The 26,370-nt window shown below is 39.3% G+C and overlaps 1 protein-coding gene and 1 long non-coding RNA gene across 4 annotated transcripts in view; one reads left to right on the top strand and one right to left on the bottom strand.

Annotated features, from left to right (window-relative positions):
• Window positions 1-24,744, top strand: part of LRP5 (LDL receptor related protein 5) — a 178,186-nt gene extending 153,442 nt beyond the window's left edge. Inside the window, exons 17-23 of one of the 2 annotated variants that reach the window (XM_069803476.1) lie at window positions 1,625-1,750; window positions 4,752-4,988; window positions 8,131-8,241; window positions 11,144-11,380; window positions 13,813-13,952; window positions 16,843-16,940; window positions 17,572-24,744. In XM_069803476.1, coding sequence (XP_069659577.1) covers window positions 1,625-1,750; window positions 4,752-4,988; window positions 8,131-8,241; window positions 11,144-11,380; window positions 13,813-13,952; window positions 16,843-16,940; window positions 17,572-17,833 — 1,211 coding nt within the window. In that variant the 3' untranslated portion in view covers window positions 17,834-24,744. Of the gene's footprint in view, window positions 1-1,624; window positions 1,751-4,751; window positions 4,989-8,130; window positions 8,242-11,143; window positions 11,390-13,812; window positions 13,953-16,842; window positions 16,941-17,571 lie in introns of both variants that reach the window. The other variant, XM_069803474.1, reaches the window with a different exon arrangement.
• Window positions 18,806-26,370, bottom strand: part of LOC138689247 (uncharacterized) — a 27,211-nt gene continuing 19,646 nt past the window's right edge. For both annotated transcript variants that reach the window (XR_011328074.1, XR_011328075.1), the window contains exons 2-3: window positions 21,311-21,407; window positions 18,806-18,915 (exon numbers count right to left, since the gene is read on the bottom strand). This is a non-coding gene — a long non-coding RNA (uncharacterized lncRNA). The remainder of the gene's footprint in view (window positions 18,916-21,310; window positions 21,408-26,370) is intronic.

Genomic DNA, 26,370 nt, shown 5'->3' with positions numbered 1-26,370 from the left:
CAGGACTTTCTTTTTCTGGACTGGTGGCCCAAGTTCCTGTGGTCTGAGGGAGAGTGCAGAAACCTCTTAAAGTAGTCAGTCCTCAAAGTGACAACCTACAGCTCCTGCTTAACAGGAATATAAAAGAGAATATAAGAGCACAAACAAGATGTGGGAAACAGCTAATCACAGTGGCCTCTTTAAACTTTGTTGCCTGTGATGAGCTGTCTTTTATAGGGAGGGTACATTTCTGTATAATGCTTTAATTTTCAGAAGAAATTATTCCATTTTGCAACCCTCTGTGCCACTTACATTAGTTTCTGTGATAGCTGGAAGTATTTTCAAACTTGCCTATGTGGGTAAGCTGTTACAAATAAGGGAGCGTAAGTATTTAAAATGTAGTAGGTTCTATGTGCTAATCCTCATCCAGATGTTTGTTTTTTTCTTTCACAACAGCCAGTTTTTCTTCTGTGCCATTTCTCATATTTTTAGTATATTTCAAACATAATACTAAATAATGGAAAAAGAATTTTTTAATTCTCAGCACTGTTAAAAAAAAAGATTACTTTATATCCCATGTGTTTTTTAAAAATGTTTATTTTTTATGGTAAGAGTACTGTTCTAAGTCACACTGAAAGGAATCACCTTTTGCAGCAGAAAACTATCCTACGTAGGTGACTTCTGATAAAACAGGCGAGTAAAAACATATATGCACATGTGAATGCCCACACAAGTATACATGCATGCACTTTTTCTGCTAGCAACCCATGCCTCAAACAGTAGTGTCTCCAACACTGTATTAAATTAATGAATTTGTTAAAGCTGAAAGCAGGTCGCTGAGAAGCCTGGACAGATACTGTTTCTTCCCTGTGGAAATTCTTCGTCCTTCCTAGTAGTAAAGAATGCATTGATCAGCAGGATCACAAATAACCCAGGCTATAGCCCCATAGATCACTCCAGCAGATGCTCAGCTGTCAGCTGGAATAAGCAGACAGGAGACTGGGTCTCTTCTTGTTGGGCTGGGGTCCTCAGACAGTGACCTCACTTCTCTGTGCCTGTTTCTTATCCACCTAATGTTCATTTAGAGTGATTCTATTAGGAGCACTCAGGTATTCAGTGCTTCTGGGTAACTGATTTGGGAACACAACCATGTAGCTTCCTGTCTTTTAAAAAAAAAAAATCAACTCTGTGTGCTTATATTGCAGTTTTGTGAGTAACAGGGAAGTGGAGGGGCTACATATTAGCTCTGTAAGATTAAAGGAGAATTCCTGAGGATTTTGGGTGTTGGTATTCTTCAGCAACATATGTTAAGGAATGCGGGTGGGATGTCTAGGTATGCTGTAAATGCAACCTTCTCAAATCTGCCTTCTCATTCCTCTTCACCTGAGCTCCCAAATTATTTTTAGAAGTCCTTTAAAGGTCTCCATATCACTGTAACTGGGAGAAACATAGTCCTCATGAAGTAGTAAATCAGCTTTTGAGCACTGAACTGAAAATCCTGCATTTATCTTCATATTAATTTGTAGTGAAATCTTGTTTACTCAAACAGAAGTGGTTTGTGAGTAGTTTTGTGAGTTTGCCCTAGCTAGGAGTAGTTACGATTTCTTTTATGCTGTCTAATACTCTTTTCTGTGTGTTTCTCCAGCTGTCCATCCATGCTCCCGTGACAATGGTGGGTGTTCACACATATGCATTGCCAAAGGGGATGGGACTCCAAGATGTTCGTGCCCCGAGCACCTTGTGCTTCTACAGAATCTCTTAACATGTGGAGGTGTGTGAAGTTTAACAGTACTGCTAAGCAGTTTACATCAAAAAAGATGGGGGTTGAGGTTGCATTCTAATCCAAAATGTGGATTTACACACAGTGTTTTCCTACACATGGTGTGTTGCATCATGTGTTAAATTGACCTTTGATTCTTCTACCAGCTGTTTGCTGCTTCAGTTTTGGGACGTATGTGACTTTCATTTTGAGCAGAATATTCTTGTTTGACCTTAAAATACTTGCATCTTCTACTGAGATTTTTATAAATGTATGATGTGACAGGTTTGTGCTTTAAACAAATGCTTATAAGATGATGTTGCATCAATTTGTGGTGACCTAGCAGCAGAAATTGTGCATATGATTCCCACAGTGTGATACCGCAGTCTTTTAAATGAAATTGGCCTCATAACATTAAACACTGTACTGTCTAGTTATGAAATGTAGGCCAAAAGCTCCATTGCAATCCTTTTTAATTAAGGTAGCTCTCCTCTTTCCACATGGTAGACTTTTTCTTTACAATTCTCTTTCACAATCCCAGGATTTTTGAAAATTGTTACATTAAACTTGCAGAGGGGATTAAAAACAAAACAAAAAAACATTGTTTCTTTTTGGGAGGCATCATGTCTTAAATCGTTTGGCTCTGTTGGTCCTCTTGACTTCTTTTTATGTATTCATTTTGCTGTGGATTTCATTTTCTGGCTGAACTCTGACCTCCCATGGGACAGTCATTTCCATGATAAACTGTTTTCTTTCCCATGACCACAACATGCTATGTGGTTTTAGAATAGCAGTGGTTACATCTGCAGGGGGGGGAAGGAAATCAATCTACTTATATTTCTTGCTGTACTGTTGTTGCACAACATGGCCAACAAGAGATTATTACGTCCCACTCCTTTGTTATCTTCAGCTATAAATCTAAAAATTAAGAGGCTTCCATTTTAGTGTCTCTTTTTATTATTCTAATCCTTCACAGAGCCTGCAACAGCATTTTAACCTATCTTGTCTGCCATAGTAGCAGCCAATAGCCAGTATTTCAAAATAGATTAATAGGTATTTTGGCTGGAGAACATTTGTCCATGTACCCTTATGAATGCTCTTGACAAGCTTTTAAATGCAAGCTTGTGCCTGCCAAGTGCAACCATAATGCAACATTAAATGTGGCTCTAAATGCAGAAGTAGTAATCTGTCTGTTGAATTATCTAAACAGCACACTAACATCAAAATTTAATTCAAGAATTATCTTAATGTGTCTATCTGGCATCTTTATCTTACCTACAGCTGTCAGGTCACTGGCTACATTTTTAATTCTCATATTGCTACACCAAATAATCATAAGTCAGAAACTTAAAAATTATAAAAATTTGAAAAATTGGATTCATTTAGATTTTTATTTACATTTTGCTTTCCAAGCTCTTGACTATACTTGAGTCTTGTTCTTGAACATTTCTCCCTAATGAAGGAAGGACAGCAGCACTTTAAAAATGGTTTGCATGTAATTGCATAGCTCTAGGATCTGTAACACCTCCCTCAGGAGAAAAATACTCATACAAAAGTCTTGTTATTGGTTACAACTGAGAAGCTTTCCTTATACTGGGTTCTTTGCGAAGTCCATTCCTGAGCCTGAATGTTAATAAAAGCTCATTGGATTTCCAGAGGGGTGTTACCATCCAGCGTCAGAGCACACCTCCAGCTTGCTCAATATTGTTGTCATAGACAGGGTATGATGTGGTACTCTGTTAATCCAAGTGGTAAAACATCTCAGAGCATTAGCTGGCAACAGCAGCTGTGGGGATTAGTGACTGTCTGTGTTAACTGATTTAACTACATCACAGGGATTTGACCCAGCAACTTTTGAAATCAGTGGAAATGTATGTTTGCTGCAGCAGTGTTTTGAGATGGCCCCCTCATTTTGAACATAACTAACTGCTACTGATAACACCTGAAGGGACTTATACATTGACTGTTTCTTTCATTGATGCTAATGGTGAAAAAGTGTGTGCTAATTTGCTGTATTTAGCAATTGGGAGCATTTTTTTCAATAGATTCTTGATCTGGATTGTCTTTGTCTTTTGACATTCTGAAGAAAGCAACTGTGAATGCCTTATTACAGCATAATTGTTGCATCTCTACATGAGGTTCTAGCTGCTGCTTAATGCTATCAGTGTGTGATTGCAACTTGAGCAATAGTGTGGATGTGGAATGGATTGATGCCAGGATCTTGGGGTCCGTGAAAAGTCAAATTTGAAGGAAGTCCCAGCATTCTTAGGTCCAACAAATATAAAAATGGCTGTGCAGAAGGTCCAGTGTTATGTCTCTGACTGTAGTGAAAGAATATAAGATCAGGGCAGGCCTACAGTGCTCCTCAGACTGCTTTCTGAACCTCCACTAACCTGCAGCCCAGAGACTTTCCAGCAAGAGGACTTAGCTTAATGTTGAACAGGCCTTTACAGATACTTTTTCTCCATTCATATTTTTCAATTCATATCTGACTCGGAAATTTGTTTGTGGAGAAACTACTAGAAAAATAGAGAAACAGATATTGTAGAAGCCAATGTTACATGTTTTAGGTGTACTCATTGCCAATGAACCCAATGCGCCAGTTGTTTTAATGAAGAATTGTTCCAGGCTAATATAATTGCAGGAATTAGAATTGTGTAGAATGTGGTTTGCAATCAGAAATTGAGTATTCATTTGAATTTATGTGTATGACAGTGTCTTCCGAAAGGTGGCTGTTAGAGCTAAAGTATTTGTAGTTCCTGTCCTTAGTTCAGTGCTTGCCTGCTAGAGTATGCTTCTTCAATTAGCATGCATCCACGTTTTGTTTTGAAGTTGGCAAAATTTCATTCCCTATGCAAAATCATGTTTTCCTCTTTGCTGGAATCTTAATATTGTCACAGAAGAACTACAGTCCAGACATGTGTGTTTTTCTTGAAAAAGTCTGTCACATTTTTACTCTGTTGTAAGAGCTAAAATTCAATATACAAATGTGATTTGTTTTCTCTTTCTCCAGAACCTCCAACTTGTTCCCCAGACCAGTTTACCTGTGCAACTGGAGAGATTGACTGTATCCCAATGGCATGGCGGTGTGATGGATTTCCAGAGTGTGATGACCAGAGTGATGAAGATAGTTGTCCCATATGCTCTGCATCCCAGTTCCAGTGTGAGAAAGGACAGTGTATCGATGCACACTTGCGGTGTAATGGAGAAATTGACTGCCAAGATAAATCTGATGAAGTGGACTGTGATAGTAAGATTAGTTTTCCTGAACTCATGGTTCTAACATAAGCATCCATTTTTGATTCTAACTGTTCTAGATATATATATATGATTTTTAATTTCAAATGGGGAAAAACAGCCTTAACCATAAGCCTAACTAATCTATCCACTGATGCTGTTTTTCTTTCCCTCTTTCTTGCTCAAATTAAACTTCTCTGTAGCTACATAAATTGTTAACCATGTAACTATAGATGTGGGGGAGGTTGGGGAGAGTATCTTTATTCCATATTCAGAATGAAAACAGGAAAGAAACTGGCAGAACTTACCACATGCTTTTTTTTCCTGCATAATTACCATTTTGGCTTGCACTGTTTCCACGGTGTTCACTTCACCTTCGGACAGTGCTCACTGCAAGGTGACACAGGGAGGAAGAGACGGATTACTCCTGCGGCTGAATTGGCTGTTCTGAGAGTTCACTCTTAGCAAGCTGATGCTTATAATCCTGGATGTACCTTTCTGTGAAAAATCTGGAATGATGTCCAAGGAACTCTTGCTGCTGCAGCTGCTTTGTATGCAGTCAGCCGTAGGATCTGGGTCCAAGAGAGAAGCATGGATGGGCGCATTTGCATCATCCTTTGGGTGATGGGAAAACTTGCATAGTCTGTGTCTAGTGTCAAGGCATAGCTGAAACAAGACACTTTACTATGATCTGGCACCACGGCTTCTTATTGCTGTACAAAATTTCAGGAGCTTATTCAGTAGGGTGGCTCTTGTCTGTGAAGCCTCAGGACCCTTGGCTCTACCCACTTAGTGGCTAACCATTGCCACTGGACCAGCAGGGTAGATTTTTGTGGACATTTCAATGAGCAATTTTGTGGATTTGCAATGTCTTCTGTAACTCTGAGCCTGGACACCAGAACACCAGTACCTTCTCTGCAAACAAGAAGAGCATCAGCCATGTCTAACTTCCTGTCTTTCTTGTGGGAGATGGTACTTACTACCTGTACTGCTTCCTTAAAAGGCTCTGCTTTGCCCACCGCGCAGCCCATGTGCAGTGTAATGGTGCCGTTACCATTCCACAGAGTCAAAGTGGAACGTGCATTTGGTCATCTCCATGTGAAATGGTGTGCACTGCTAAGCAAACAGTCACAATGTTCTTGGCCTCGTACGAACTGTAGGCACCTGTACTGCCCTGCACAGCCCCTTTGAGGGCACAGATGTGCCTTCCCGTCTGGTCTAGAATAGTTGAAGACACGTTTCTTCAGCAGTTGAATGCTCAGTGGTTGTATGCCTAGTCCTCTGCAAGAACTTGGGCCATCCAAGACTAGACTTTTGTCCAGGATGCTGTCTGACACTTCCCTAGAAGGGCTACAAACATACTCAGTGTCCAGGCTTAGACTGAGGGAGATGTGGCAAATGTGGCCTCTATTCCTCAGGAATCTTTACAGGCCAAGGCCTGAGTGGGTTCCTAAGAAAAATAAAACCAATAGGCCTTTCTTATCCCTTAGCATGTGCCAGCCTATAACCCACTGTGTTTTGGGAAGAGAAGGTGGCATATAGTACATTCTTGTTCTTTATGTGAGGTTTATTAAGGTGGTGAGGCTAACTGGGCTTAACAGAACTTTCCTACTATACCTCATGCATCAGAGGAATTGCCTTCTGGTCAGAGCAGTGGTAATCACTGCCTTTCCACAGGTCTGAGTTCAATGCCTTGATTCTGTCAGAAGCTGTTTCTCCTGTCTCCTGGTTTTCCAAGGCATGCTTTTGGAGAGTTGAATCTGAAGCATTGGCACAGGGGTTGCAGACTATGACTGGAAGTGGCCAAAGAAATGTCCCTGGATATGTTCGTGGTTCTTGTCCCACATCTTCAATCAAGACTGTGCCTTTCATCTTCTTGAATTTGTTGTGGCATTGCTAGCTGGTCCTCTCATACCCAGTGGAAGTCACAAGGTTAACAGTCTTGATATTGCAACTGGATTACCATGCCACTGAAGAAACTTCATCTCCTGTACAATACAGGTTCAGTTCTCCAAGTTGTCCGTTGCTGCATCAAGAAGAAACAAGGAGGCCAGCAAGGCAGGACAGCAACAGAAGATACGGCATGTAAGAAGGGAAAGGATATTAAGACAGAAGTCTTGATGGAAAACAAAGGAGCAGCAGACAGTTGCAAGAATAACTAGAGGGCTGGTAGTCATTGGCAAATAGAAAGGTGCACACAGAACTTGGCCCTTCTCATAGTGCAAGAACGTAAGTGGTATGGTGGGAGCTCTAGATGCTGTCTGTGTTTTGTATGCACTGCAGGACCTTGTGGAACTGTATCCAACTTACTGGGGGCATAACAGTCCAAATCAGGAGCTGCTGCATTTGGAGCTTCTAGCTAAGTTTTTTCTCCGTAGAAATAATAATTTATTATATAATTTAGTTCTCTTACACAAGAACTGCTCTGCAAACTGGACCATGGCAAAGTAAGTATGGCTATTCAGAAGGTCCACTTCACAACACCACCAGTGCTGTAATCCAAAACATGAATGTGGGTCTTCTCCTCCAGAAGAAAAGAATCTTTCTTCTTTTTGCATTGAATAACCTACACTGTGAACCTTCCAGGATTGATGGTTACTAGTCCTCGTAAGACAGTTTCTTTACTGATAATTTAATATGCTTTGACTTGACAGAGATTCCAAAGTTAATTAACAAGTTGTTTTTGCTGAAACAGAGGCTTCTGAATATAGATAAGAAATTTAGCAGTTATTTGCAAGGTTATATTATACAGGGCTACATAAGATAGTATAGGCTATATAAGGTTTTATAATATGCTGAGTTACTACATTTTGTTAACATGTCAGGTGATCAGCTACACTTTGTTAGTTATTGTAAAAGATTCTTGCTGATTTGATCCTTGGTTTGCCCCAACAGGACTGATTTGACAAAGGATGGGGAGTTACTGGGATCAGAATTTTATTTTAGCCCTACTGGGTAGGATATATAACAAGAAGGAAGAATCAGAGAAATGCAGACTTGCATTTTACCCACAGTAGCAAAGCAGGTGTTCTGGTGCCTACCTGGTCATAATATAAAATGCACAGTGGCTTCATGTTTCACTTCTTTTGGTTTTCTTAAGATGCTCAAATGCTCCCATGCAAGTAGTACTTAATCTTTTCTTTCTTTCTGTGCAGCAATTTGTCTACCCAATCAGTTCCGATGTGCAAGTGGCCAGTGCATCCTCCTGAAGCAACAGTGTGACTCCTTTCCAGATTGCATTGACGGTTCTGATGAGCTTATGTGTGGTGAGACGTCTTTCCTTGAGATTCAAGTGCTGTGTTTAGGAGTAATGTCCTACATCCCTATGCAGATCCCCAGTCTTTGCATAGTAATATTCTTTCAGGGAAGCGCAGTGAATCTTGGCCAAATACTCTCACAGTTGTATTTGGCTGCTAAATATAGTCATGCTTTTCCATTGGTCTGTGCAGCAAAAGAGTGTGAGCTTGCAGCATGTTGTAGCAAGTCTGTAATGCTATTATTCCAGGTCATGCAGGAGCAGCAGTAGTGAAGATGAACTGAAAACCCAATGTTAACTTCAAGCTAGTTCTAAAATGCTGTTTGGGATACAACGCTGCCTTGTTTAGATGGGCGTTCAGACCTATACCCAGGGGGACCTGATTCTACTACGCTCAGAACCTTGGAACTTGCAGAGCTGCTGCTAAGCTTGGGGTGGCTTTTAAAAATGCACAGCCCTATCCACTGCAATTACAGGGTCAAGCGGCGGGGCTAATTATGTGGAGGAACTAAAATGCAATGAGCAAGTTCCACAAAAGACCACAAGCTGGTCTCTTAAAGTGCAGGTAGGAAAAGAATATAAGGAGAGACCTTGATTTTTCTGGGCGAAATGTTACTTTGAATTCTCATGGCAGTAGGTATATGCAAGTTACAGGCATACTGATGGCAGTTGCTGTATTTAGTCCTTAGTGGGTTCTGTTATTTTGCAGTCCAAAGTGGACAGTAACTTACTTGTGCTCTGCTTGCAATTTCCCTCTTTTTGCACCATTGGGGTGACTAGTGCATGAAGTTTTCAGGCAATGGGGCAGATAAAGGGAGCATTTAGTAGCTCACGAGTGGTTTAGCAAAATAGTTGAAACATAGCATTTTAGAACAAAAGCAAATAGATGTGCTGATCTGTCGGTAATTCATTCTGAACAAATACCTTGTGTTGTGTTTGTGTAGAGAAATGCTGCACTTTGCTTAGTAATTGTACCTATAGGACCTTGGCTAATTGCAAGGTGTTTAATATCTTAGAGTCTTGTCAGGTTTTAAAGCACCAGTTGTCAGAAGCTGTGCCACTGATGGGGTGAGAGGAGGGGTCACCAGGTCTGGTCAGGGTAACCTTGTTTCTTCCTTCCATCCTCACGGTGGAAGCAAGTGTATTTCATGAGCAAGAATGGTGAAAGGAACCCAAGTAGTGAATAGAAGAAAAGGCTAAAAGAATGGTGACAACAACTGTTTAGCTGTCCTGGTGGAAATTTCAGACTGACCATGCTTGTCCTGCTTCTTCCACATCTTCCATTTATCTCCCAGCTCTCGCCCAGTTCCCCCAATTCCCTGGATAATGTAAAGCCACTTCTTCCTTTTTTTTTTAGTTTATTTTCTTTGTGCACTTGGCAAACTTTTGTGCTGCCAAGTTAATGCAGCCATTTCCTGTTTGCACTTTGGCTCCAGTCCTGCAATTAGGTCTTCACTGATTTCAGTGTGTCTTTATGTAGATATAAGACATCTCCTCCAGAGTCTCTTTGTGGAACAGAGTATTCTCTGGTTTCTTGCTTGACTGAGGGAAAGAACTGAAGTAGGGAATAAAAATGATTGCTACGTTCTAGATAAGGATCTTGCATTCAAAAGAAGCTAGGTTTAACCAAAATGAGAATTGTGTGTTTTAATTTAGCTGATTTGGGAACATGTTTTAATTTTGGCTTTGCTTTTTTCTGGTATCATATCTGAACTAATCTGACTATTTGAAAGTTAGAGCCTTAGCTGACATAAAAGTTGTCAGGCACTAATAAGTGTGAAAAGTAGATAAAGACTTTAAGACTGAAATGAACTCCTGATGCTAAGATGTTAAGAGTTTATTTCTAGATCTTTGTATTTCATTTATCTTCCCTCTCAAATTTTTGTTGTTTTTCATTCCCTTCCACTGAAGGGAATGAAACCAGAACCACTGGAGAAAAATTTCATGAAGTGAAGGCCATTTCACTTCTTACAACTTCATTAAAGGGGGAAAGGGCTATATAGTTTGATCTGAACATGTAAAATTTATAGGCTTTGGCCAAGATTATTTTGATTTTTTTTTTCAATTTATGAATATATGTATTTGTGTATGTAAAAAAAAATCATAAATGTTGTGTGAATCATGGAAAAATAATTTTCACTGAAGAATGTCATATATGCGAAAAACATAGAGGTGTCAGGTTTATTTGGCAAAAATTTTGAATGCGTTACCCATAATCGGGGAGATGTGATACATAGCTCATCCCAAATACAGCCGCACTTTTTATTATTTAGCATTGGGCTATACAGGGGAAGAAGAAATAAGAAGTAGAAAGTATTTGGGATATTCTGGACTGTGTTTTCTTTCCAATTTGTTAGGGTTTTTTTTTTAGAAAGCAAGTCATATTTTAGGAAGGAAGAGTATTCTGTTTTAGGGCCTATATTAGCTAGGAAGACATCCACTGCTTAATACATATGGTAGCTTCCCTACTGGTAAAACATTTTAATTTTTTAATGTTATTGCTAGCCCAAATGACTTTTGAGGGAGCAGATGCCTCTCTCGTTAAGGACTTCATGTTTTCAAGTGTCCTATATCCTTAACCCGTAGACTTTGTGGGGGCAAGAAAAGGAAACTTTCTAGGCTGTTGTTATATCAAGATGATAAGTAATCCTGTTACGAGATGAATTGCTAGACAGAAAGGAGAGTACCTTGCTCATACTGCTTTATGTACACGGAGGGGAAGAGGAGGCATGAAGTCTTGTGCATTGAATCAGAATATATGGAGTTATAGATGCCCTAGTTTGATGCAGATACTTTCAGAGACACTGTGTGAATGACTGTGAGCTGACTGATTTGCTACATAAGCTCCAGAACAGCAACATATATATTGCTCCATGTTTAATGACCTCTATTATTTTCTCCTCTCTTTCCAGAAAAAACAAAGCCAGCCTCAGATGAGTCACAGCCACACAGTAGTGCCATCGGTCCTGTCATTGGTATAATACTGTCACTTTTTGTCATGGGAGGAATGTACTTTGTTTGCCAACGAGTCGTGTGTCAGCGCTATGCCGGGCCCAATAGTCCTTTTCCACATGAGTATGTCAGTGGCACGCCTCACGTCCCTCTTAATTTTATTGCTCCAGGAAGTTCTCAACATGGCACTTTTACTGGTAAGGATGGTAAGAACCTGCATCTAATCAGTACCATTACATTGTCTGGATTTGGAGTTTTACAGGTAATTAAGAGTGCTAGATGCAGAGTTTTCAAAAAGCAGAAATTAGATGTTGTTGAGCTGCTCAGTGTTTTGGTATAAATCTTGTCATTTGGATCAGATATGCAAAAACTGTTAGATGCATTTCATCAGGCATCTTGCCAGATTTTCAAATGCAATTTTCATGCTAGGCTGCATCTGCACAGGTATCTATCTTTTTGATACAAGATCTACAGTATTTTGCCAGTGAAAATATCCTCTTTAAATAGTTCATTCTGGTGTATGTAATAAAGCCTGGGTTTTGCATAGTACTTGCAAAACACTATAAATAGTAGTGAACCACATGCAATATTGGAAACTAAGAATGCACATGCCATTCAGTGTTCTAGTAGGAGCTCTGTTGAGTTGTTCTTTGTGTCTTGTACTCAGCTGTCCTTGTGTCTGTCCTGTCCATCAAAGGTCTTTACACAGTTTTGTCCTGTCTGCTCCGGATGGATAAGCTATTCCACAGTGGAAAGAAGCAGAGGAGAGAAGTGAAGCAGCTTAGTTTACTATAATACAAAAAAGCAGGGGATAGACATCCCTTCCCCAAAGTTACAACAGCAAATGTGGAAGAACACAAGCAGTCTGGGTGTGGGTTTGTAGTCTGGCTGCTTGTTGCCTGAAGTGTAATGAAAACATCCCCTTTGGTTTAGCCCATCTCTGAGACAGCTTTCCTGTTTGCTTTTGGACAAAGTATTTATTCTCTCTGTGTCTTAGTCCTTCATCTGTAAAACAGCAAAGTTTCTCTACCTCGCAAAGAACTCAAAGCATCCATTTGGAGAAGTGCATACAGCTACGATGCTGAGATCGAAGGAGGACTTGAAGTATACATAAAAGCTCAGGATATTCAGCTAATAGATAAGAACCCAGAAACCTCATATAGACGTCAAAGTAAACACTTAAGTGATGTACCTCAAATTATTTTACAAATGTAAAATAGACCTGTCATAGAGGAAATAGCAAATTCTTAACTACAAAGCCCTGAGAAGAAAGAATATCTCTTCATGTTGTTCAGGAAGCTGCAAAGTAAATGTGTGCCTGTAAACCTGCCAGACAGGGTCAGAATACAAGAAATCCATACTTCAGAGTGCTTGGAGTCTGTTTTTCATGTTAGCTGAAAATCAGATAGATGATAAACTTAAAGACAAATGAAAAGATGTGGCACTTCTTCGTATTAAACAAGTTTTTGAGATGTGCTAATTGTTGTTTTCTTCTAGCCATGGCTTTGAAGGTAGCCAGATACAACTCAGGTTTAGCCTTTCTTGCACTTTAATGACTGTGGTCAGCTGTTCCTGCTTAAATTACATTTTTATGGTTATCAAGAGGTTTTTGTGGTAGGAAATAAAATTTGAGGATGAAATCATTGCAGGTGAAATCTTTGCAGTGGTGTTTTAAATTGGACTTCACACTAAAGCTTTTTTAATTAAAGCAAGTATCAGTGGTTTTCATCTGTACCTCTGTAGGTGCTAAACTAAGCTGTCATTCCGATTCTCATTCGTATTTGTTGGCTTTTTCTAATCCATACTGCTGTGACAAGTTACAACAGCTGAAAATATTACTATTGATGTCAATTCTAAAGAAAAGACATAGGTTCTTAATACCATGGCATTTCCAAAAAAGATAAATAGTCATGAATGATGATCACAACTAGAGTCATTCTGCTTGTAATAAATATTTCCTGCATCTGAAAAACCTCTGAAAACTTCCCAAACTAAACTCTTCCATTAGCACTGAATAGTCTGACAGGAAGAAACTAAAAATGTATTGTCTGATTTAAGTGTATATTGGAGTAAAACCAATTGGAGAATGTTGTCCTCCCTTTTCCTGTCACCCAGGTTTCCTTCCTTTTGCCTCTGCTGATTTTTATTTTAGGCAGTGATTTTTCAATAAAAATAATTAATTTTTGCTGTTGTTCATATACTTGCAATTGAATTTCTGTGGATGGAAATGAAAAGATTGGAGGTCTCTAGCTTGTTTTTCTTTGGCAATAATATATAATGCTTTTTTTGCAAATGCCTGAGTTTGCTTAATTGGAAAATTTCTCAGTTAACAATTTGGGTGAAAAGTTTGGATCAAATGTTCTGGAGATTCCTTTCTCAGCAGAGTGTGAGAGGAGGTTGTGAGGAATTCAGTGCTGCAGTGAGACAATAGGTGGTCTGGGGATGAGATGTTTTCTTTACAAAATATGTCGTTCCTTGTAATCCTGAAGTTTTTACATAAAACACTGTTCCCAAAGGACAACCAGTAGCGTTGCATGGGTTTGCCAAGCTGTGGATTTGTTTTCTGTTTTGCATTGGTAGATAAAATTGTGGTTTACCTAACCTTGTTTTCCTCTCTGTCTCACTGCAGGCATCTCTTGTGGAAAGTCCATGATTAGCTCCATGAGTCTCATGGGAGGAAGCAGTGGTGCCCCCTTATATGACAGAAACCATGTTACTGGAGCCTCTTCAAGTAGCTCATCCAGCACTAAAGCCACTTTCTACCCACAGGTATGTCTTGAAAATATACCTGTGAGTTAGGTATCTTTTATTTCTGAAGAAAATGAAGATGAAAATTTGTGCTGCTAAATAGAGCGTTAATAACAGTTGTTCTTGGGTGTTACTGCTTATGATAAACAGGCCCAGTCTGACACCCACTGAACTTCACAAAAGGGCTTTGTTGCAGTCCATCAGGATTACACAATGCCATATGGTGTCTAAAATGTTTTGTTATTAGTGATACTCAGCTGGGTTGTTCCTGGGCACTTCTGTTCTTCTGTCTTGACTCCCTTGGAGATGCCACCTCCTTTGTTCTTTGTAAACTCTGATGTCAATGGCCCAATGACATTTTGCACTGTCATGCTGCAGGCACACATGGAATAAAAAGACAAGACGCGACAGGACTGGAATGCAAACACATAAGAAATAAGCTTTGCTTGCTGTTTAGATAAAGTGTCAATTGTTGATTCAGAAAACCAAGTGCATGCACTGGGAGAAAACACTGGTACCAGCAGAAGTTGCTATGCTGGGGTTTTTTAGCTGTAATTTAGCTCCATTTCTGGCTTTTAACTGTTGGAAGTGACAGGATTTTAGATGCCATATCAGAGTTTTATTAATTCAAAGATGTATAGTATGAATGGAAATGATTCTCTAAGAACAGGTAGGAGACACATATAAAGGTTACTGTTTACCAGCATTTTGTCATATGACAGTTTTTTTCCTTAGTGCTTCTCAGCAATACATACATTCACTCTTCTTCACACAAGCTTGCAGAGTCAATCTGCTAGCTATTGACGTGATTCTTCAGCAGTATTTAATCAGGACCCCACCTACTGGGTGGCTGTATGTGCACTTGTGTTTACAGGTAAATTGTTATGCTGTGTATGGGCATTTTGATCGATTGTGTTTTGACCAGTGGCAAATGTGGTCTTTCTCCCCTTTAAGAAGGACAAAGACGGAACAGAGAGGCTTGTGAGTTTATCTTTTGATAAGGTAAAATTGTTCATTTCGCATTACCTTCTCAATGAAGCCATCAAGAAGCTAGACACAGCTAGCAGATGTTTGGAACTCAGCAGCCCTCCTAATTTACCTTGTCTCATGCTTCACCAGTGTCTCTGTAACATGCTGAACAATTTCATGCTAGTACCTGATTGATGTGTCTGTGCCACACTAAAAAGGATGAACAGAAAAAAAATAGCTGAATTTATATTAAAAAATGTATCTAAAAAAAGGAAAGAAGCCGAAGAGCTGATCTGCCTGTGCCATTCTGTGGGATCTGTGTCGGCCAAAAGATCAACTCTTCCGTTGGACTTCTGGCCTAAGCTAATCTGACTGTTACTGAAAATTCTTTAACTTTCCACTCTGGACTATGTCAGCCAGGGCCTGCAGGGATGATATCCTTCAGGAAAGGCAGGCAGGATTCTTAGAAGGAAGCTGTTGCAAGGGCTTTGTTACATTAAAGTTACTGCTTAATCGAAATATTTTGGTCAGTTCTACCTGGTAGCTAATTACCCAGCTTCAGGTTAATAACAAAAAGGAGAGCTCTGAGCATCTAGTTGTCTTGGCTTTTTTGTTTTGTTTTGTTTTAACACATCTTGGTGGTACTGAGAGATGGTGTAGTGAATAGAGACTAGGAAAGAATTTATGTCATTGGAGTTATGCCAGTTTATATACCTGAGAACCTGGCCATGGGCATCCTGACTGACACTCACACTTAATCTCAATGCAAAGTGATGTTGATGCAGCTCAGGGTGCTAGTAGGAGAGAATCCAGAAGTAGCATGCCGTGCTCCTCCAAGGAAGAGGATTTCTGGAAGATACTCTTGGGGCAATTACTCATCACCTGCCACAGCTGGCAATGGGTGATATTCAAGGTTGTCTCCCCTCACATGAATCTGGATGCAGGGCTTGTCAGTATTTGTAATGATGAGCTCGACTCAATGACCAGGAATCATTTTGCTAGATGCTGCACAGTGAAGTCCAAAACAATGATCTCCACTGCAGTGATTTTACAGTATTATTTTAAGAGAAGAGCAGAGGCAGAGGAGGAAGGATGCTATCATGGTCACCGTGGCAGGCCATGGCGTGGCAGAATGCCCAGGACAGGCTATGTACAAGATGCTCACATCAGTAGCAAGGCCCTACCATCAACAGCAATGCTGTAATTTTCCACATTGGAAGGGATGAAGTGCTCTCCTTGTTTTTAGGCCAAAGTCCTGCTGGCCATGTCAGGGGTTCTGCTTCCTGCTGGGGGAAGAATCCTAAAGGATTCTGACGCATAATAAACTGTTTTCCTAGTGTGGGGGTTACCAGCAACCGTGTATATGCACACACAGGCTAGGGCAGACTATAACTATTTTTAGCTCTTAGGCTCTTTGCATTGTGACCTGTGCCAGAATGTTATGTTTACAGAATGGCAGCAAAAAGGAAGTATTTATGGAGGGATGGAGTTGTGTTAGTTATAGTAAAGGAACTTGGCCTCCTGACCCTACTATTGACTGGGAGTATGTTTAGGGGCTGGGAGTGGAACAGACTTTATTTCCCATTAGCATCTGCTGAGGGTGATATCAGTCCTTATATCCAAGGAAGTGCACTGAGATTCAGCAAAACTGGGTCTAATTTCCAGCTTTACCCGAGCTTTCCACCATAATAACAGATGTGGCAAGGAAGGAAATTCCCTGTACTGTGAGAACTTTGAAGGCCTCCAGTGTACCTAAGCCCAGAGTGAAGTCTCATAATGGACTTCTGTCATCTTTAAAAATGCATTAACCCACCCAAGCAGCAAGAGGAGGAATCTAAAATAAGGATGAGTGACAGGGTAAAGGCATAAATAATATTTTCAAAAGAAGTAGAGTTGTATAATTAACCTAAACGTTTGCACTGCTTTTTCCTATTCTTCCTAGATCTTGAACCCACCTCCTTCCCCAGCTACCGATCGCTCCCTGTATAATGCAGAGATGTTTTATTCCTCAAACATTCCTTCAACCACGAGATCTTACAGGTACAGCTCAGATAAAAAGGTTTGATAAATCTGCTATTGATCTGTCCTCCAGTTTTGGATCTTAAGCAAAATGTTCTTGTTCAGACTTTACCTTGTTTAAAAAAACCTTTACCTCTCTTAATAAATGACCATTCAAATGGACATTATGCCAGTTTTGATGTTAAACATTGGCTTTGTGTTCTTATTTTGACACAATAGTGTTCAGCACCTTTCAATATACAGTGTTGCTGAGTAATAATGCAATATGTGTGAGTTACATTGCTACGTAACAGTCACTTAGCATCCTGTATAGAGAAGTTTGGTGTTTTCTGTTCAGTTCCTCAAGCTTATCTTAAAACTCTTTGATGAGTCAACCTGTTTGTTAGTGACTGGGCTAAATGGTCATGGTGGTCTCCTCTGGCTGGTCAGGGGCTGGAAGAATGCACTGCTGGCTGAAGGTAGTTGTTGCATTCAAATTTAACACAGTTCAGGTACTTCTTGTTGGGTTCCAATGAAAACCTGAATTAAGGCTCACATAGTATTAATGAGCAGGCATTTTGACTGAGGACACAGAGCTGTTAATTTTCAGTCTCTTTCTTTCTTTTTTTTCCCCAGATTGCAACTAATGCATGTCCTTTTTTTTTTCCTGCAGGCCATACCTTATACGAGGGATAGCTCCACCCACAACTCCATGCAGCACAGATGTTTGTGACAGTGACTATACTACTAGTCGATGGAAGGCCAACAAATACTATATAGATTTAAATTCAGACTCAGACCCTTATCCCCCTCCACCCACACCTCGCAGTCAGTACATGTCGGCAGAAGAAAGTTGCCCTCCGTCTCCTGCCACAGAACGAAGCTATTTTCACCTCTATCCCCCTCCACCTTCTCCTTGTACAGACTCCTCATGACCTCAACAGAAGGAACTTTTCCTGTAAATATTTTAAAATATGAACAGATTTAAAATATATATTTTATGATTTAAAAATAAATCGGGGTGGGAATTTAAAAAAAGAAATGTGAATAAAAATGGGTGGGAGGGATGGGGCTGTGAAAAATTGTACAGAGGAAGAATATTTATAAAATTGATTTTTTTAACTTAATTTCCATTCTTTTGTGCCATATTTGCCTTTTTGAAGTCATGAAAATGACTCAATCTCCAAAGGATTTGGGGAGGGAATGTTGAGCCTTTTTGCAATTTTTAGTCACCTTTTTACATGCAAACTGTAAGTCATTCTTTTTATTAATGTGAGACAAGAAAGCAAAGTGGCTTGTGGGAGCACGAGTCTAAAGAAAGGTGTAAGTTTATTCACAGAGAAGAAAAACACGTTTAAATAAAATTGTCAGTATCTCATCCCTTTACCACCACTAGAGAAAACATGCAAAGATCACAACCCTCAGATGCTCCTGTGTGCAAGTGAGCTGAATGCTTCCCAGCAGAACTTGTATGCTGAGACCTGGATTTCAAACCTCCGTCTCTATTTGCTTAACATCAAACTGGAAGAACACTTCTTTTGGCCAAACCTTCAGCTTAAGTAGGCCCACAGGCATCATGCCCTACCTCATGTCAGTGCCACTCTGCACATGGCCAATTCTGGAACTGATTCAAGCTAAAAAAGATAACCAGCCCTAAAGAACTTGGTTTAGCTCCAATCAGTTTCCCCCTTGGCTGGGTGAATGGTAGCAGAAGTAGTTGTTTTGACCTGTGGGTGAGAGCAAGGGGCAAGTTTAAAGTGGTATTTAAGCTAAGAAAAATGCCTGACAAAATGCAGATTTGGTCAGACTTACCATCTTAATGTGATGAAACCAAGCTCCTTCATCCTTCCTTGTGAGGCTTTGATGACTGTCTGGCAAGAGGCTGTAACAGTCAGCTGCTTCTCAAAATACAGTGCTAGTTCTCTTTTTCCCAAAAGTCCAGTAATTCACTGTGCCAGGCCTCTGAGATGTTCACCTCTGTTGACTTGATCAGAGAATTGCTTCATCTCTAATGTTCCTTTTCCAAAGTGGAATGATATGGTCACTTGTATTCATTTAAATGAGGAAAGTTGTTTGGTTTTTAACTGGTGTTTGTAGAAAATGGTATTTGCATAGCTCAAAACAAAAACATCTGCCATTCAAACAGTTTAGTCATATCTCATACAAATTTGCCACAAAATAAGTTCAGGTTTAGAAATAGACAGAAAAAGCAGAGGGGAGGAAGGAGAGGAGACAAATACTTTCTAATTGTGTTGAAAAAAAAAAGATAAACTCTCATACAAACTGCTGTAACCTAAGGACATCATGATCAGCAAAGTGCTCATGTTCCCAACTCCTACCAAACCCCCCCCCTTTGGGAATGGCGGGGGGCGGGTTAGGATCAGTCCCTTTCAAAATACAGAACATAATTTTTTGGTTTGATTGCTCTCTTGCTGTAACAAAAGGGATTGGGCATTGTATGGCACTTTATAAATTCAGCTCTGGTGATGACAATGTGAATGCCTAGTTGGGACATCTGAGGGAAGTTCTGAATATGCAGACTCGCACCTGTTTCTGCAGCTGCTGAATAACAGATGTGTTGGGCCTTTGACGGCCTTAATATTGTTGGAAACAATGAAAACTCTTTTCTTGTTTGAACTTAAATTGTACTTGGTTTGGGGTCTTTTTAACAAGTTATTTGAGAGCACATCAGAGGAACCCTACAACTCCGGGACAGAGGTCTTTATTGTGGTGGTAGAGGGGCTGGGACCATAGTGTTCTGATCCAGTTTGTGTTTTCAGATTTATTAGTCCAGATATGTTCTTCCTATCTACATTATTCAAAGATAGGATTTGTGCTGTCACTGGTGTGTTACTAAAACTCTTAAAGTAATTTTTACAACCTTCATGTCTAAATTTTCACTTGAGAGACTGAGCACAAAGAAGATGCCCACCATTTTTCATGGAGAAAAATACAAAATTGGAGAATAGAGCATTGGGATTTTAAGAATGGGTTTTTTCCCCATCCCCTATCAACATTAGTAATTCTGTAGTATGCCAAGAGGGGCAAGGTCAGAGTGTGTTACTGTTAGAGTGACTTGGCAGATCTCTGAACAAGTGTTAATGATTTGGTAAAACAAAGCAATTCTCATGTGATCATGTTTCAGTGAACTAAATTAGGAATATAGATCCACAGGATATTTTATGTACCACATTGATCATGTAAAGGAGTACTTCTGCTGTATTACAGCAGTTAGTAGTCCAGTTTTATATCATATGTAATTTTGTGCAAGATAACTATTCACCATTTATAATGAATTCATTAGTTTAGTTGTTTTGTGTTACAGTTCTAGCTGAGACATACTACATCAATTTTCCTGTATTCCTATGATGACACTGGATGCAACATTACATTGATTTTTTTTTTTCATTAAATCCCTGATCTTTTTAAAGAGCCACAACTGTAACAATCCTAACAACTTCATCTGAAGACTTGTATTCTATTACGAAGTTTGGAATCGAGTCCAAGAAAATTGGCATTCTTGCTGAGAGCTAAACTGTCTTAAGAGTCAAATTCTTTTGGAGCTTAGGTATTCAGAAGTAAGGAAGCACTTGCTGATGGGATGAATTAAGCATGTACATTTTTGTTTCAGTTGGACATTCATAGCCTCTTACTGCTGATGTTTGCTGAAAAATTGCGTCCTCTGAGGCATGTGAATTTTGGTGATCAGAATCTAAGACACACATTGCTCCATAATACTGACTTTAAAAGCCTCTTCTAAAAAGAATTTGTGTAGAAATTTAGCATATTATCATTTAAATATTAAATATTCTTTTTGATTGCTGTAGACTATATATTTTAAAAGGATTAGTGTACTCCTGATGCTAGAAAAGACCAGAAAGAAAATTTGAGTGACAAGAACTACTTCTCTCCACAAATATCTTCAGTGTGCTCTTAGTGGTTTCCATCCTGTGAACTTTCAGGCTAAAATGTAGAAAATAGGTGCTATTTTCTTCTAGATCAGGATGAGAGAAAGAGTTGCAGGGAATTAGTGAATGCATATGGCAAGTTGTGGCAGTTTGGGGCTGAATAGGAAATAAGCGGGGGAAAGTTGTATTTTGGTGAGGTTTAGGCACAGTTTTAATAGTGCAAAAGTTTTCTATGAGAAAGCTGACTGAAATATTGTGAGAGTTCTCCCCTGAGAACCGGAAGGGGTTGTGTGATTGGACTACCTGTGTGAGCTTGTGAGTACTTACTTGAATCAGTGTTTTCAACCACTGTTTCCCAAGCGTGTTATGACTGCATATTAGCACTTGAAACAGCTCAGGGTGTAATATAGAACTGTGTCTGGAGAGCAGCTAGTAACAGGCAAATGATATGGTTGATTCTATGTTACATTTAAAGGACAGATGTCCTAGCAGAAAGCAGCTTACCTGCCTTCCAGTGCAGTCATGAAAGCAGCTACTCAGGTCGTCTTGTCTTTTGTAGAATTTGTCTTATCTACAGGACAGATGTAGCAGCAGTGTGAAGCTGTAAGGTAAATGGACAAGTACATGGCAAGTACATGATCTTTGACAGTGAAGTATTCTTTAATTTCAAGCAAAAGTTTTGTGTAAATTACAGCTTGACTTTACTTCAGCTAGACTGGTCAACAGTCACTGCACCCTGAAATTTGCAGTGGAGCTCATTTGTTCATTATTGCTGGATGATTTTAAGGAAACTTCGTTAGCGCTATCCCAACAGTCTTGCTGGTTCAGTTTTCTTCTGTCTGGACAGATCACTAAAGAGCATTTAGGCCAAGATTAAGCTAAATCTGCATGTATGACAAATAATGTTTTCCTTAGGATAGTGTCATAGTACAAAACGTCCTATGTCTAAAAATGAGACTGTGCCATTATCACATTATCCTCTAAAGAGGAAGGCACAAATGAGTGGAAACAAGTTTCTTCTTTTGGAATAATGGGTTTGATTTTCAGTAATAAACCTTAATGTCTCTGGTTTGCAAAGGGTGCAAGCACTTCCCTAAAAGCTCTGATTCTTTTCAAAATAACAACAAAATGGCCTTTTTCCTCAACACGTGTTCTGCATACCTAGGATAGGCCTTCTGGAAATCTCCAGGCCCTTTTATCCTAGATCTGTTTTCCATCTGATACCTAGGAGGTCATATGCTAGATCTAGGACAATGTTCTCCCCATTTTTATGCCAATTAGTGCCTCTTGGATTCTGGGGCTTTTGAAATTCTGAAGCTCTGTGCACAGCAGTGAAAAAGGATTTGGAAGCAGGAGCATGCAGTAAGGGCTGGTCACACTGGGCTGATGTGCCAGTCAGAAGGACGTTCCTCCATTGCCTGCAGGGTCAGATCCCTTTGCTAGGAAGAGCTCCTGTGCTACCCTTCATCAGAGCCTCTGGAGCATGTTGTACTACTTCATGAGTGTGGTCAGTCAAACTTCAGAAAAGTTGTGTGTCCTGTTTGCTTCAAGCATTTTCAGAAGCAGATCTTCCTGATGTCAGTCATTTTGTTGGGGTATATGTTAAGTCAGTCCAAATGAGTAGCTGTGCTTGTAATTGTACTACAAGTGATATCCATTAATGTCAGGAAATGAAAACAGAAGGCAAGCATGTTCCCAATAATTAGTAACACACAAGAGTGCCTGGCATGGAGCCCTGAATTGCAAGAAACATTTTTTCTGTTACAGTGCTGAAGGACATTTTTTAAATGTCCATGTTTGGACAGAGCCTTAGACAAGCCACAGTCAAAGATGATAGTTGTTTACAGATCAGTTATTCAGTTGTTTCTGTGTTTTTATAATGTCTCCATTATGAATGATGAGTACAGTCCTCACCATAAATTTGGCTTGTCTGTAGAAGATCCAGTAAAGTCTGAATCCTAAATTCTGAGAGGTGTCTGCTGGTTCTGCTGCTGTTCCCTTAGGTACCGCAACACTTTCTGTGCATCACTAAATGTAAAAACCCCTTTCTTCAGCTATTATTGTAAGTTTAGCTAAACAGCTTATGGTATTTACTACATGTTAAAAGACATATTAATATACATAGATATTTTCAATCCTGTCATGTCTTCTAGCTTTCCTTCCTGAGAACACTTACTCTAGTTTTTGTAAAGGGTATTTTTCTTTAATTTGTTTATTTTGAGGTTGGCCAACTATGTTGTGGGCCTTTTTACATAAGATCGTACTCTCTGGAGGGAAAAAAGGAAAAATTGGTTTTAAATCAATGTTAAGCCTGCTGATATGAATGATGAAACCCAGTCTGATACAAATGGCTTCTGCATTCCACAACAAAATCCTTCAAAATGCTATGTCCTGAAATACTAACAGTGCTCCCAGCCACACATGACATCAAGCTGCCACATCCCGGCTGTTCCCAGCATGAGCCACAACCCTTGTTGCAGCCCACCTCTGGAGTCAGGCTGAGTTCTCTCCAGCCAACACAGAATCCTGGTGGATAGAAGACCACAATGGCAATTCCTAAATGGGTCACTTTATATTGACAAAATATGTGCTGAGAATGTGCTTAGAAGGACTTATCAGAAGAGAAAAGCAAGTTTGACAGCTACAGTAAGTGACAGACTAATTCCCCGGCATTCACATCTTTGAAAAGCAAGTAGTCCCGCTGACACACCTTTCTCTAAATAAGAATGACGCTACTCCTGTGTCAGCATTCCCAGGGTAGCTGTGTTTGACTGACAAGGGAAGCAATATTCCAGTTTGATTTGTACAGAGATCCCGCAGTGTGTAAATAAGTATGAAAGTATTTTGGTTGTGACTACAAACACAATAGTTGTAAATGGAATTCATCAGCCTATTGAGATAAAACAAAAGCTGTTGAAAACGGGAGGACTGCTTTGCTGTTATACGTGAAATTTGGAGGGCATCATAAACAAAACTCTTAACCCAGACCGCTTTCTTACTTACCTAATTGTATTGCAATTGCTGCTATTGTAAATGTACATGAATATTAAAAGAGTACCAAGAATTTTTATGATAAAACCCCCACACAGTCTTTTTTATATTTATATTAAAATGTATATTCTGCAAACAGCCTAATAATTACAGCTTTATATGTGTATCAGTTTGTAGCAATTGTTACTACAAAAGACAACCAAACCAATACTTCAGTGCCTTGCATATTTTAAACAGTTCAGCATATTAACTGAGGAAAAAAGTAAAGCCTTAAATCACAAGTGCCCCCAGAATCATACGTAGATTGTACTCCACTGGTTTAACAAAGCTTTGTATCATTGTTAGGGTTCTCGTCAGTTAAAATACATACATCCACAAGTTGTGGAACTAACTGAAACTGACAGCTTCTGAATTTTTTAGAGCGTGCATGTCTTGAATTTGTAATATATTGGAATTTCTCTCATGCATTATTTCAAGTGAACTTTGATTTATATATTCATATCTATTTCAACAGAAATCTTGATACCTGTTGAAAATACCTAACATTAAAAAAAAAAAAAATGCCAGTAACTGACACTTAATGTATTTGGGGATTAAATTTACTCTATTTTCAGATTGTCACTACCATACTTTTCATTAGAGCCATAAAATCTTCGTTGTGTTACAGAAAGTCTTTACCAATTATTTTTCCAAGCATGGCCTTCTAGCATACAAATGAACTTGGTAATACTATCTTAAGAAAAACTTCTTTGAGGCTTTCATCACTTCAGAACATTATACATTAACAATTTTCTGGTCATGAAACTGCAATGTTTCTTTACGTTAACAAAACCAAAGTCTTGTTTGAAGTAACTGGTATTTTGTATAAATATCTGTACAGATAACAGACTCTGCATTTGTACTATAGATTCTGAGGATTTTGTTTTATAATAAATACTTTTAAAAGATTTGATTAGCAGCCCTTTTTATGAGCGAAGCTGTTTTGTCACCTACAGTAGCACAATTGGTTTAGCTACTATTTAAGATAAAGATAGTGTAGCTGTCTCCTTGTTTTTAATTTTATAATGTACAATAACAGCAAGAGCAAGGAGGTGCAGAAGTTGATTGGAAAACTGGTCACCTTTAGAATAACAATTGTTAGCTAGCTATAGAACTTACCACAAATTTGTCAGCATCATGACCTTATAAAAAATGTTACACTCCATAGGAATAATCTGTGTTTTGACCAGATCAGATCTGTATTTCTTTTTTTAATTGTATGGTATCTCTTAAATTGATGCTATAGGATGTCAAAGTAATTAACTAATGACTTCTTTTTAAATGGTGAACATACTTTTTTTTATGGTGAACATACTTGAAAACTCCATTAAGTCTAGTTTGTTCTTGATTTCTGCAGCCAGTATTGGTGGTCTTGGGTTTGTGAATTTACCATCTTAATCTAAAAGTCAAAATAATCTTTAATCAAGATATCCTTTCTCCTGTGTGCTGATTAGATGAGACTCAATGAAGGAAATCTTTCTGAGCAGTCATCAAGCAGTCCTGGTGATGTCTAGTTCCATTTCTTTGGATTTTTCCAGGGCAGAAAAAAATCTAGCATACAAACTCAGAGACATGCTTCTGTTTCCTACAAAGTCCTTCCAGGTTTTGTATTGTACTGAACCAGAAAATGTAGACAAATTTTTTCACTTAGCCACATTACCCTTGCTGATAATACTTAATATAAATGGACCCTGGACCAGCCATGTGATGACTGCCTAACCCTAGTGATTTATTCCATCACTATGATTAAGATACACTTGTAGTTTGAGGGAAAAAACCTGAAGGATCTGGACTTCTGGTGCTGTGCACAGCCTGGAAGCAGCCATCCATGATCTTATTGTGTTAGAAACATTGGACCAAATTACCCAGAAGAACAGAAAACTTTTTAGGATTTTGTATGGCATGAAGCAGAGTGGCCCCACTCTTCTTTCCAGAACTGCTGGCTGTAGCTGGGCTTTCTCACCTGGGAAGATGCACAAGGTCTTCATGTCTTGGAGTGGACCCTGACTGACACAGTGGCTTGTTGCAGGGAGGTGTTTGATATACATATCCCACACAAGGAATACAGATTTCTACATGGCATACCTATTATTCCTATGCCTTAATCCCAGATGTTTCAGGGTCTCTCTTAAAACTGCAGGAGACAGTATTTGCTTTTTGCTCCAGAAAAGCTTGCTCAGCTGTCTGACTGGATCTTTGTAGCCTTACACTCACTCAGCTTACAGATTCCTTAATGCATTAATTGGGAAATACAGCTCTGTTGTATCATTTGTCCCAGTGGAATCTGTATGTGTTACCAGGACCAAACCTGTGGTCACAGGGAGCGATGCCTAATTCTAAATCCACTGGTCTTGATCTTTTACAAAATTGCCCCAGCTGTTATTGTCCACAGCAGGGCAGATCAAGGTGTTCTCCTCAGCAGGACAGGGAGGGCAGAAAATAAGACAGAACAAAAGTTGTGGGTCAAGACAAAGGCAGTTTGATAAAGTGAAAGCAAAGATTGTGTGTGGAAGCAAAGGAATAAAAAAAATTTA

This window comes from Haliaeetus albicilla, chromosome 16 (genome assembly GCF_947461875.1).
Source record: "Haliaeetus albicilla chromosome 16, bHalAlb1.1, whole genome shotgun sequence".
Taxonomy (NCBI): Eukaryota; Metazoa; Chordata; class Aves; order Accipitriformes; family Accipitridae; genus Haliaeetus; species Haliaeetus albicilla.
Note: the sequence above shows the minus strand (reverse complement) of the source record. Positions and strands in the feature narration are given on the sequence as shown.